This window comes from Etheostoma spectabile, chromosome 4 (assembly GCF_008692095.1).
Source record: "Etheostoma spectabile isolate EspeVRDwgs_2016 chromosome 4, UIUC_Espe_1.0, whole genome shotgun sequence".
In the NCBI taxonomy this organism is placed as follows: domain Eukaryota; kingdom Metazoa; phylum Chordata; class Actinopteri; order Perciformes; family Percidae; genus Etheostoma; species Etheostoma spectabile.
In genome coordinates this window covers 8,379,125-8,391,799 of record NC_045736.1, presented here as the reverse complement: position 1 = coordinate 8,391,799, position 12,675 = coordinate 8,379,125, and the positions used below count along the sequence as shown (strand labels likewise).

General features: G+C 39.8%; 3 protein-coding genes across 5 annotated transcripts in view; 2 read left to right on the top strand and 1 right to left on the bottom strand.

Moving 5' to 3' along the window:
• Window positions 1-1,714, bottom strand: part of LOC116688614 (guanine nucleotide-binding protein G(s) subunit alpha) — a 32,555-nt gene extending 30,841 nt beyond the window's left edge. For both annotated transcript variants that reach the window (XM_032514760.1, XM_032514761.1), the window contains exon 1: window positions 1,085-1,714. In XM_032514760.1, the coding sequence (XP_032370651.1) occupies window positions 1,085-1,223 (139 nt within the window). In that variant the 5' untranslated portion in view covers window positions 1,224-1,714. The remainder of the gene's footprint in view (window positions 1-1,084) is intronic.
• Window positions 1,715-7,213: 5,499 nt separating this feature from the next.
• tubb1 (tubulin, beta 1 class VI) lies at window positions 7,214-10,420 on the top strand. Its single transcript, XM_032514759.1, has 4 exons — window positions 7,214-7,299; window positions 8,152-8,260; window positions 8,476-8,586; window positions 9,000-10,420. The coding sequence occupies exons 1-4, from the start codon at window positions 7,243-7,245 to the stop codon at window positions 10,151-10,153; spliced, it is 1,431 nt and encodes a 476-aa protein (XP_032370650.1). The 5' UTR covers window positions 7,214-7,242; the 3' UTR covers window positions 10,154-10,420.
• prelid3b (PRELI domain containing 3) overlaps window positions 8,445-12,675 on the top strand; it is an 11,925-nt gene continuing 7,694 nt past the window's right edge. Inside the window, exon 1 of one of the 2 annotated variants that reach the window (XM_032514763.1) lies at window positions 8,445-8,449. Coding sequence is in view for 1 of the 2 variants with exons in the window: in XM_032514762.1 (XP_032370653.1) it covers window positions 12,326-12,357 (32 nt within the window). In the remaining variant the exon portion in view is untranslated. Of the gene's footprint in view, window positions 8,450-12,086; window positions 12,358-12,675 lie in introns of those variants that run through there. The other variant, XM_032514762.1, reaches the window with a different exon arrangement.

Here is a 12,675-nt window from a genome sequence, read left to right as displayed (position 1 = left end):
AAGGCTTGTATCATCTGGACGCGCCAACAATGTTGTTGTCATTATTTTGAATTCCTCATGGGGGCGACAGAAACTACGCGCTATAGCTTTAGCTGTTAAAATTTTGCGAGTAAAATCTGAATCTGGAATGGAACCAGTAACATTTCTCTGTCAAGTAAAGGTACAGTAGTAGTAGATAGTAAGTAAGTAAGTTTTTCCTATGGTATTGGTATACAGTTTTTAACTGCTCTGGGCCCTTCTATAAGTTATTTCAGGGTACAATGACTGAGAATAGTAACATATTCAATATTTTTATGACTAAACATCATAATAAATCTAAAGCTGTTTGGGGCCATTTTAACTCGGGCCCACAGGCAGTTGCCTGGCTTGGTTAATGGTAAAGTCTGTGAACCAGAGTGCATTTCACCAGTGTTTCTAACTGGGATTAGCCGCAACTTGGGTATGTGACACAACTATGTCATGGCAGGTGTATTGCTCAGGACCCAAGAAAGCACAGTGTTGAGTTTGTAGTTGTGGATGAGCGGTTCTCAAGAAAGCTGCAAGCAGCAATACCACAGGCCGAGCAATCGCACTGTTCTGAACAGGCATGCTTTAAAATTACTAATAATAGCTGGAGTAGACAAGATTATGCAAAGGTGAGTGTGGAATCTGAAACATAGCATCAAACATGAAGTCTATAGGCCTAAATGACTCACAATGAACACACAAACACACAGTTTGCCTGTGCTGTTCTGTACGTCTGAAAAGACCTCCCAGCCTCTGCATGCTGCCTTCACACAAATGCTGTCCATCTGTCTGTCCACCATCTCTCACATGTTCTGTAATCATGATCTACACTAACCCTTGAATGCAGCAGACACAGGCCGGCTTTTCAACTGTCTGTAAAACCTGATGATGTAGTGACATCATGTCATTGCATCATTTATTGACGCTTCACTGATGTACGCTTGGGGGAAAAAAAGAAGTCATGGGTACATTCTGAAACAAGCGCTATTACTTTTGTATTAACAGAAGAAAACACACACACACACACACACACACACACACACACACACACACACACACACACACACACAAAACCTACCTAATAGTAGTAGCCGGTGAGTCGCCCGGTATATCTGTTTGTCTTTTTGGAGCTGCCTGTCTATCTTTTTGTTGGCTTCCCTCTGTGCCTTCTCCTCATTTCGTTGGTCTTCAGTCTTACTATTGCCAAGACAGCCCATCTTCCCAAAACCCCAGTAATAGGTTCAGGTGGAGGCAGGGTTGTGGGTGGGTGGGTGGGTAGGTAGGTAGGTAGGTGTAGGGAGTGCGGAAGGAGGCAGGGTGTTGATCAGAAGCAAATCAATCAACCCTAAATTCCTAGACTGGCCCAACAGAGGAACACCCGCCTCAAAATGGGTGTCATTTATGTTGCCAAATGAAACAAGATGTAAACCAGTTAGTAGACAGTGGGCTCCACCAGGCTTTGGCACAGTGTTTATGGATGAATGTGGCTATTTACTGGCAATTTATCAACATGAGATCACTCCAAAAGGAGCGGGCAACAATGCCGCCCTCTCACACGCTTAATTCTTGTGTTTTTTTTACTGTAAATCCGCAATGAAGTCATCAACATTAACATGAGTGGATGTGAAATTTCCAGCCTTGCAATGTACATGAATTGTCAATGGTCCTGTTTGTTTAAATCAATTTACACTGCCTTTGAAGCACATATAAATAAACTCAAGCTATTTTGTTTAATTTTCTTTGCAAATGTCTCCTCTGGAGCCCATCTTTGGCAGTTATCTCACACTGCCACTCAATTCATTTCCACTCACAATCCTTTTTTCTCGACCTCCCCCCACAACCCACCCCCCCCACCCCCACTTTGATATATATTTTATGTTATCTTTAGATGTAGTTTGCACTCCACCTAATCAAAGCACATCTGAGGGCGGGTGGGGGGTGGGGGGTGGGGGGGGGGTAATTAAAAAAGAAATATTTCCTTTTAAAATGACGGCATGTGAATCACCAGGCTACAATGGGGCTTCTTTCTCTATCACAACCGTGTTGCGAGTCCGTCACATCGTACACCGTTTTCTTTTCGGGAGGAGGGGAGAGGGGGGAGTTGTAGTCTTATCAGTAATATCCAGGTTTTAGCCGATGTCAAAATGATTTCCTCTGCCCGTCAACAGATGCTGGAGCTTGCTTTTTTTTTCGGAGGGTTCGACCAAACCCAAAAAAAGGGGCCCCTTCTCCGTCCTTTTTCTTTCTGTGACGTTAATTTGTATTTCTCCTCACATCGCAAAGCTTCTTTTTTTTGGCAGTTGGATGTCCTTGGATATACCTCGACATCCAGGTGATATTCGTGGTAAGAAATCCTCCGCTATATTCTCGTTTGGCGCAGGTTCAGCCCGCTGTCAAGTCTCTCAGCTTTTTTGTATTCCCTCTGAATCCGTGTGGTAGCTTATGGTTACATGTGCATGATACATGAACGTACCGCGGGGTTTTCAGTCACTGGTCCAGCGGCGACACCTTTATGTTTCACCGGCGAGAGGCCGCGTCCGCTCCGGTGAACCGCTCGGGGAAATGACAACCGTTTTCTTTGCGGTGTGACTCAAAAATTATTTTTGCCCCCTTTTTTTTGCTCTGAGGATTGTATATTGAGATAGATAGCGCTGAGGTGGGGTGGGGCAAACGGCTCTCACGGAACCCTGGGAACGAAGAACGGCGGTCAAGCTTCCCGTGACGAGAATTTCAACTTCCGGATAGACCTTTCACAATAATACACATAATTGCTGTGTATATATATATATATATATATATATATATATATATATATATATATATATATATATATATATATATATATATATATATATATCTCCAACTCTCATACAGTGATAAGGACTATAAAGTAATTGACAATGATACATATTATTTTTCACTCATTTTTTTATTACTTGTAGCCCATCTATTTTACATTAATTATTGAGGAAGACATCTGAAAATGTCACTATACATTACTGTGAATAAGTTGTATACTGGATGTGACAATTAAACTTAAAGTGATTTGATTAAATACCAATTAATCACTTTATTGGGATTCATTCATAGTCTTCCTGACAGCGGTAGAAGTAGGCCTATACCCTGATCTTTAATGTAAGTTAAAGCAATGGTGAAAGTAGCTATAAATACTTATAATGTATGTATGTACACATGTATAAATACATGTGTATAAATACATGTGTACTTTTACTCCACTACTATTAAAAGGGCATATATTTAACTTCACAGTTAGTTACTTTTCAAATTAAGATTTTACATAAAAAACAATGATTGACCTCCAATCCTCAAATACATGGTAGCCTACATATAAATATAAATACAGAAGCCAGTGGTTCCAGACCTTTTTGGCTTTTGTCTAGTGGGTCCCTTGTCATGTTTCCGATGTCTAGATCCATCAAAAAGACTTTTCCCTTTTCCCAAATTATATTAAATTATAACAATTAAAGACTGTGAAAAATAGTCTAAATAATTAGTACAGATTTGTAGCAGAACTTTCTTTTTCTTCTTCCCTCTTCCATTACAGTAATTTGTCTCATCGTGGCAAAATAAATGTTGTGCTTTTAGTTTAAGAAGGTTAGATTGAAGTATTTCCTGTTTCCTCCTTGCTGCAGCTTGACACATCTGGAATGAAGCAGGGTCGGATCACGTGACTGCCCGGAGCGTGAAGCAGAGCTACAGAAAGGGAAGAGGCGCCCTCTTTGAAGCAAAATGATTATCAACCCAAAATGCATTCATCAATAACATTTAAAACCCATAAATGAACATACAGCTTGTAAAAAAAAAAATATATATATATTATTTGTTATAGCAATAGCCTCTAATAAGCCTATTAATAATGCAAGTGAACAGGACTTCTAAACAGAGTAGCCTAACAGTCAAAGTACAGAAATAATGAAGGTTTGTTTATTTGAATCCCTCATTGAATCATTTTTTCTCCAGCTTTCAACATTTGTAACAAAAGTTAAGAATAACTAAAACTCAGATTTTAAATCGGCACTCCAATATATTTGGTTGATACCGGAATACTTTATTGATCCCCTGAGGGAAATAGTGCTAAACCACATTGTCCTAGTCATTTTAGTGGCTATATTTGGGTTGAAATAACTGTAGATTTTGCAAGAGCTTTCATTCAAAACAGTCACAGCATTATTTAAATTGACCGATTCAGTTATAGAACATTAGAATAAAATCCCTCTTAACCTAATGGTGATCTGAATTGTTGAATGACTCCCTGGATTCTTCTTCTTTGGTTCTCACATGCATGCAACCCCTGCATGGCATGCCCAAAAGGCAAGGAAAAGAAGCTCAGGGCAAAACACACAAAGTTCATCAATGACCACTAAATGCTACTGTGGCTCTCTAATAAATCAGGCAACTGAAGAAGTAAAAGAAGTAATTACATAGATCTTAGAAGCAAGTTAAAGTTAATCTAGTCCTGCACCTGCTGTGGTGTTTCAACAAACTTTGTGTACTCTCACCAGGAAGTTAGTCTTTTCTTCTACAGGCACACTATCTGTTAACTATACCCAAACAGTCTCACTGATACCTGTGAACACTGGACCTTTGTGCACATGCATGTTTCCTATCAAAGAGATTGGTAGTGGACAATATATTACCTATTAACCACAGCAACAAACAACAACAAAATGTTAAGTATATGTGGCATTCCTGTCCGTGGGAGTAATAAAGAAGCAGAATGAGAAAGAAGTTTATTGCCAAGTAGGCTTTTACATACAAGGAATTTGCCTCGTTGTTTTACAAGTCCACTTCTGAATTGACGGCTCCCCTTCATTCCTCCCTAAAATAATCTGTCTGGCTATCAATAAACTAGTCTGGACCCAGATATGTGTTTATCCATCTCGCTTAGGATCACCCCTCTCCCAGAACAAATAATCTTGGGCTGAATAGAACCTGGGTCCCTGCAGTCCGACATCCTGGTTTACACACTGCACATATTATGCATCCCAGTCCAAAATTCCTGGACCTTATCACAGGACCACAGGACATGAAGATGTTGGCCGTCCACTGTCTTTCATGTTCATCAATTTGGTGTGTCTTTCAGACCAATTCTAAACAATCTGGAAGGGAGTCCAATAGATGCATAATCTTGAACTGAATTAGACAGATGCCCTCTATTGATTGGGGCAGAGTCAGCTGTTTGTCCTACGGAGGTTTCGGTCCTTTGACGTGTGCAGAGGAACGCTACACGTTTTACCAGTCAGTGTTAGGAAGTGTTCTCTTTAATGCTGCGGTTTGCTGGGGCAGCATGAAAGACGTGGACAATAGGCAGCTGGGTGAGCTGGTGAAAAAAGACTGACTCAGCTTGGCAGGAGGTTGGACTCACTGGGGACTGTGGTGGAGAGATGCACACGGTGCAAGGTGCAGACCATTCTGGACGATGTCAGCCACCCCCTCCACTACATCCTAGGCCAGAGAATGCAGGACTGAACGTTGGAGATACCTCAGCCTTCAGACTTGTTAACACTTCAGCAATAGAGGCTTCTTTCACTGTCTCTCTCTCTCTCTCTCTCTCTCTCTCTCTCTCTCTCTCTCTCTATATATATATATATATATATATATATATATATATATATATATATATATATATATATATATATATATTAGTGTCATTTGATTCTCTTTGTATTTTTTCTTTTTTTAATAATTTGTACTTATTGTTGGCACCGGATCTCTGTTTATTTTATGACTTTTCTACAGGACACTGGAATCTATCTATCTATCTATCTATCTATCTATCTATCTATCTATCTATCTATCTATCTATCTATCCATCTATTTCCTACTATATACCATCCAAATAAATGTTTCACTTAATAAAAACCTTACATTAATATAAGACAAATGTTATGTATTTGGGGTTTTCTGATGTTAACAGATAAACCGACAACTTTGTCATGGTAACCCTGTGCTTCATACTGTGACATGTTAAAACATACTGTATGTTTCTTTAAAAAGTACATAAGAACAAAGAATTCTGCTTAAAAACAAGGCATAATAATCAACTGTCTAATCATCCTGCAAAGGTTCATTTATATGCCACATCTTAACACATCAATGTGACAATTTGTTATCAGTCCCTTTATTCACATGTTGAAACTAAAAGACCTTAGAGAAAAGTTGTCTGAATCCTTTAATAAATCCGGACATGACCAACTGCTAAAATGTTCAAATGAGTGTACATCAACTTGTCTGTCTCTAAGGCAATACCTTCCTTGTATGGTATCTTGTTATGCCTGTGATAGCCCTCTAGATGGTAGCATCTTTCTTATACATTATCTTTTTATTTCATTATTATGGCACCAATGCTGACAAAAAAATGTGAATATGTTACTTTTGTAACGTCCAGGTCCTTTAAGAAAGCAAAATTGGGATGCGTTATCAAAAGTCTGTTGGAAAAAAGGCAATGAATTGTCATGTTTTTTTGTGATATTTTTCATTTAAAGAAGTGAATTAAGATCTGTTTCTATACTTTTTGTTGTTTAACACTATTCCTTCCTCTCAGACATTGTATAACATGTTTGGATTTGTGTGTGTATGTAGTATAGTTGTAGATTTATCTGGCTAGTGTCAGATAACTCATTTGTTTAACTACATTAATATCAGGTACATGGCCTAATATTACAGTAATGGAACATATGGATGTTATCTGTCCTTAGCCAGAGAAACACATTACTTCCATTCATCTTCTCTTCACTTCCTTCCTGTTTTTGCTCGCGGGTACAACTCACAGATGTGTTTGAGCCCCATGAAGACAATATAATAATGTTGTTTTCTCAGTAATTCCACAACTGTTCTTTTCTGCAGCAGTTGATAATTCATAAATGTGTGATCTATTAACAAAAGAGATAGTATGACGCTTGTAAAATTTTGCAAAGTTTGCAAAGTTTTACACAATTACCAGGGTTTTTTTCCCATTCTTTAGGCCTATCTAACCTAAAGAGCATAAAAGTATGGCAGACCCGCATAAAAATCATCTATGCCTGTTTATTATTATTCTGCTAAATTTATAGTTGTCATAGGGTATTAGGGGCCGCTACAGCCACTCATATATTACTGACTGGGGTGACTCCCTGACATCACTGATGACATCATTCCTGGTGCTGTATAAAAGCTCGGTGAGGACCGAAGCCTATCAGAGACCCTCAGCTGCTCTGTTCCTGTAGCCCCATCATCATGCGTGAAATCGTGCATCTCCAAATTGGACAATGTGGCAACCAGATCGGATCAAAGGTAAAAAAAATAAAAATAAAACACTTCTTCACTGTTTAAGTTATAATGTGGGTGATTGAACTCACTGTGAGAAAGACAATGACCTTTTTTGTTACGCTAGCTGAGATGAAATGAGAAAATGTTTCAATGTAAGTATTCAAGATTATATTTAATGTACAGTATGTCTACAAAATAGATATTCTTAAGTTTGTTTTTTAAATGATGCTGCATATTTTGACATTAACTTTTCCTTTGCACAAACAGTTGTGAGTGACAGGGATGACTGACAGGGTGTACACTGTCAAGCATTCCAGGAAAAGATAAGGGCAAAAGCTAGGCTGACATGGGTGGGACATTTTTTATCAGTGCTAACACAAAGCTAGAGAGAGGAACTACAAGATAATACAAAAAAAAGTAACACATTATGCTGCTTGACATTGAACATGACAGTATAAGAATCAGTAATCAAGTAGTTATTCTGTTAAGTATCTTTATTATGTTGTCGTGTGCAGAAAATATTCTTAATCTGGTTAGAAGAAGTGCCACAGATTAATAAATTGGGATACATTTTAACATATCTGAGAAAGAGTCAGGGTAAGCATGGTTTTAGCAGTCATACACTGACTAAATAGATACACACAGATAAAACAATTATACTTATGCTCAACTGCATATAAAATCTGCATATGAGCAACCATATAAACACCCAGAGGTGAAAAGTGTAAACCGCAGAAAGATAATTGTCTGATCATTTTATAATCAGAGAAATTATTTCATCTTAAACAGCTAAACTCTTACAGTTACATCTTATCATAATAATTTTATGTTAATCTGTTGATGTTATCATGTTGATTTCTCACGTTGTCTTTCCAGTTTTGGGAAGTGATCAGTGAAGAACATGGGCTCAATGCAACAGGCATCTACGAGGGAGACAGCAACCTCCAACTGGAGAGGGTCAACGTCTACTTCAGTGAGGCACATGGTAAGAAGAGGTTACTGCACGCACACTGTTCATTTAAGAGCCGACGCTAAATCAGTTTATTCCATGAGCATAGTGGTTTTACCAATCACTTTCCGATTCTTATTTTTTAAATAATACTGTTCTTAAACTTTGACACAAAAGAGTGAGGAACTTTCAAAAAATTCAGGATGCCCATTTCCAGATATTTAAGTAATTAATTTACATTCTGTTTGCAGGTGGTAAATACGTTCCCAGGGCCCTGCTTGTTGACCTGGAGCCTGGTACGATGGACAGTGTAAGGGGAAGCCGCATCGGGGCTCTTTTTAGGCCAGACAACTTCATCCACGGTGAGACAAATAATAAAAAAAACTGTCTTGCTTTTATGGGTTATATGAAGGCAATTTTTATTAATATGTGAAAAAGGAAAGACACAACTAAATTATTAACACTCGTGGAAGAGTCGTATTTGATGCTTTGGTGCTTCTGAACTGGTGTAAAATGTTTTTAATAAATCTCAGAGCGGAGGATAATGTCAACACGTAAAAGAACACGTAATGTGTCAAACTGAAAACAAAAACATCACCTAATTTGCAGTTGCAAGTGTTTAACCAAAGAGAAGAGGAAACGTATTAACTGGCAACATACAATAAAGATCTTAATGCAATGCAACATTAAAGAAGAGGCACAACTTTTTGTATATTTTCATATTTGCAATAAATATTATATGTCTAATAGGATTTTATTTATTTTGGTGTGACAGGGAACTCAGGAGCTGGGAATAACTGGGCGAAGGGCCACTACACAGAGGGAGCGGAGCTGGTGGAGCAGGTGATCGACAGAGTGAGGAACGAGAGTGAAAGCTGTGATTGCCTGCAGGGCTTCCAGCTGGTTCACTCCCTGGGGGGTGGCACCGGCTCTGGCATGGGAACCCTGATCATCAACAAGATCCGAGAGGAGTACCCTGACCGCATCATGAACACCTTCAGCGTCATGCCCTCCCCTAAAGTCTCTGACACAGTGGTGGAACCCTACAATGCCACCCTGTCAGTCCACCAGCTCCTGGAGAACACAGACGAGACCTTCTGCATAGACAATGAGGCCCTCTATGACATCTGTTTCCGCACGTTAAAACTGACCACGCCGACTTACGGGGACCTCAACCACTTGGTCTGCATGACCATGAGCGGGGTCACAACCTCTCTGAGATTCCCCGGACAGCTCAACGCGGACCTGAGAAAGCTGGCGGTCAACATGGTGCCTTTCCCTCGCCTCCACTTCTTCATGCCAGGCTTTGCCCCCCTGACGCCTCGTGGCAGCCAGCAGTATCGAGCCCTCACGGTGCCTGAGCTCACCCAGCAGATATTTGATGCCCGCAACATGATGACGGCGTGCGACCCAAGGAGGGGGCGGTACCTCACGGTCGCTGCCATCTTCCGTGGTCGAATGTCCACCAAACAGGTGGAAGAACAGATGCTTGCAATGCAGCAGAAAAACAGCAATTACTTTGTGGACTGGATCCCACATAACGTCAAGGTTGCCGTGTGTGACATCCCACCCCGAGGCCTCAAAATGTCCTCCACCTTCATCGGCAACAACACAGCCATTCAGGAGATATTCAAGCGTGTGGGCGAGCAGTTCTCCCTAATGTTCAAACGGAAGGCTTTTCTCCACTGGTATACAGGGGAAGGTATGGATGAAATGGAGTTCACTGAGGCAGAGAGCAACCTCAACGATCTGGTGTCGGAGTACCAGCAGTACCAAGACGCCACCTCTGATCTAGATTGGGAAGTGGAGGAGGAAGAAGTGGAGGGAACCGCATTCCCAGCCACAGCAATGATTCAGTCTCAGATGGAAGTTAAACTGGAAACAGTGACTGAAATACACAAAGGCGCTGTGGATGAGAAGAAGACATAGGGCATACAGTGTGGTGTGTCAGTTTGACACCTTGTCGGAAAGGATATGGATAATATGTGGGATTGTTAGTCTGAGAAGGAAAATTTATTTTTTAGTTTAATTTAAATCAATATGGTTGATTTAGACAGCCTTTACTTGATAAAAGATGCTGTGACATATCTAAACAATAGTGCTTGTTGTCTTTTATATATTCTTCAAATGACTTGTATGCTTTGCTTTTAAGAAGTTTTTTCTTTTATATTAATTACTTACAAGTTGTGGACATTGTTCATGTATATATAGATTTGTTTTTATGTTATATAATCCACAGCCATAAAAATTTGTTCAGTATTTTCTTTCAGACCTACAGTAAATGTTGCATTGAGTTTTTTTTGTATCTTATGTTACAACGGACATTAAAAACATTAAAACCAAAAATTATTTCTGAGGATTGAGAGTACATTTAATTTAACAATAAAAAAAAAAAAAACTACCACAATGCTTTCCCTTTTATTGAGTTTCATCATTTGAGCTAAAACTGGACTAAAAGCAACTAAACTCTGCTTTAGTGATAGGCAGTAGGCTCTGACAGCACAGTGACAGTGCTGTCACAAGGCTGTCACACAGTTTCCTACAACTGTTACGAGTCTGGGACAGAGAGATTACACATAACTTGGCCAGAGTGTCTGTAATCTGAGATAGCACACATGACGTGGGGATGTCTGCACTACTGCACTTAAGTCAACTTCTCACACATATACACAAAAAAAGATATTATCCTGCATGTAACCCACATCTGAATATGGGTTATGGTGACACATGCAGTATTGACTCACCAAGGCCAATCTGCTTAAAGTTACAATGTTGCAAGGAGGTCAAAAGGGGATAGAATCTCTAAACTTTACTGTTACATATTCCAGGATAATATGCAACAAAATGTGACCAAAACTCACTTGATCCCGACAGGCAGCATTAATAATGTTGTATCAAGTGGAATGTATTTAATTAATTTAATCTGTTTATTGATCCCCAATGGCAAAATTACAATTTACACTCTCTGTCCACACTTTGTTAGTTATCACACACAGTCCTGAACCACACACACAGGAGCTGTACATGCACTAATGGAGAGATGTCAAAGTGAGTGGGCTGCCAGCCAAACCAGCGCCCTGAGTGGTTGGGGAGGGGGGGGTACAGTGCCTTGCTCAAGAGCACCTGGCAGTGCCCAGGAGGTGAAGTGGCATCTCTCCAGCTACCAATCCACACTCCGTACTTTTATTGGTCCATACGGGAACTTGAACCAATGACGCTCCGGTTCCCAACCCAACTCCCTACGGACTGAGTTACTGCCACCCCAAAATCTGTATAACCACAGATTAGTATATGTGAGCTGTAATTCTCAGATAAACAGAATATAGGCTACTTCTATTCCATCTTTTTTTTTTATTATAAATCACAAGAAAAAAAACTAAAATCAAAAGAAAGTCTGAGAAAACAAACAGAACTAAAGCAGACACAGACCTCTCAGATTCATGATGTCCCGAGCAGCTGTTGACAATATTTGAAAATCATTATGACTGGTTTCTGTAAATGATATTATAGAAATCTTATCCTAACGTTATTCTCTTCAGGCGGGTGTTGACAGCAGTGGTGAGTAAAAATGAATGACCCATTACATATTGCACCGAAATGGCCCACATAGGCTACATATATTAGATCAATGCCCACATTTGCTATTATGCATGAAGATCCGACCATTGAGTTGATGCTGTTGCGTCAACAGCCCGCTGTCTCTTCATTCAAGGTTGCATGAGAACGTTCAACCTTCACTGAGCTGAGTTGTGCAACATGGGTTAAATGGCTGATCTCCCCATACTGTGGTTAGATTAGTTAATAGGACATATTGCTGCATATTGTAGGTTAATGAGAAGAGCGATGTTCATACAGTTTTAGTCGTTTGTCAATTGTCGAGTAAAATATAAAATGTATTTATTTCAGCTCTCCACAGTATCAATGGACTAATGCGGCATGTTGAGTAGCGGAAATGCGTAACTATAATCCTCCTCATGTGACTTCTGAGGTAGGCTACAGTGGGAGGAGACTTGCAGTGACACTGATTTCAGTCACAACCTCCCGGTTTATCTGCGCCTCGACCCCGGCATCAGTAGCATCTGTCAGCTATCTAGTTAAACCATGAAGATCTGGGTATCTGAGCACATCTTTAAGTAAGTAGCCTAACGTTAGTCTGTTAAGCTAGCTAGCTAAAATTTCTTTTTAGTCCGGTGATGTGTTAGACATGGTTCGGCGGTTCATTGTCTGGTTCTGCTGGTTTCGCGTTTAATCCGGTGAACACACGCATGGTTTAGAAAAATTTAACAAGAAAACGCGGCTAACAATAACTTGTGTTACTATCTACGTTAGCATGCTAACGTTAGTAGCCTAGTAGAAGCTTAGCTACTAACTAGTAACGTTACATGCGGTAGCCAGATTTCCCTAACGGCAGTAAGCGGCATTTTCTTTCAACAAAATGTAGTATGAGGCAC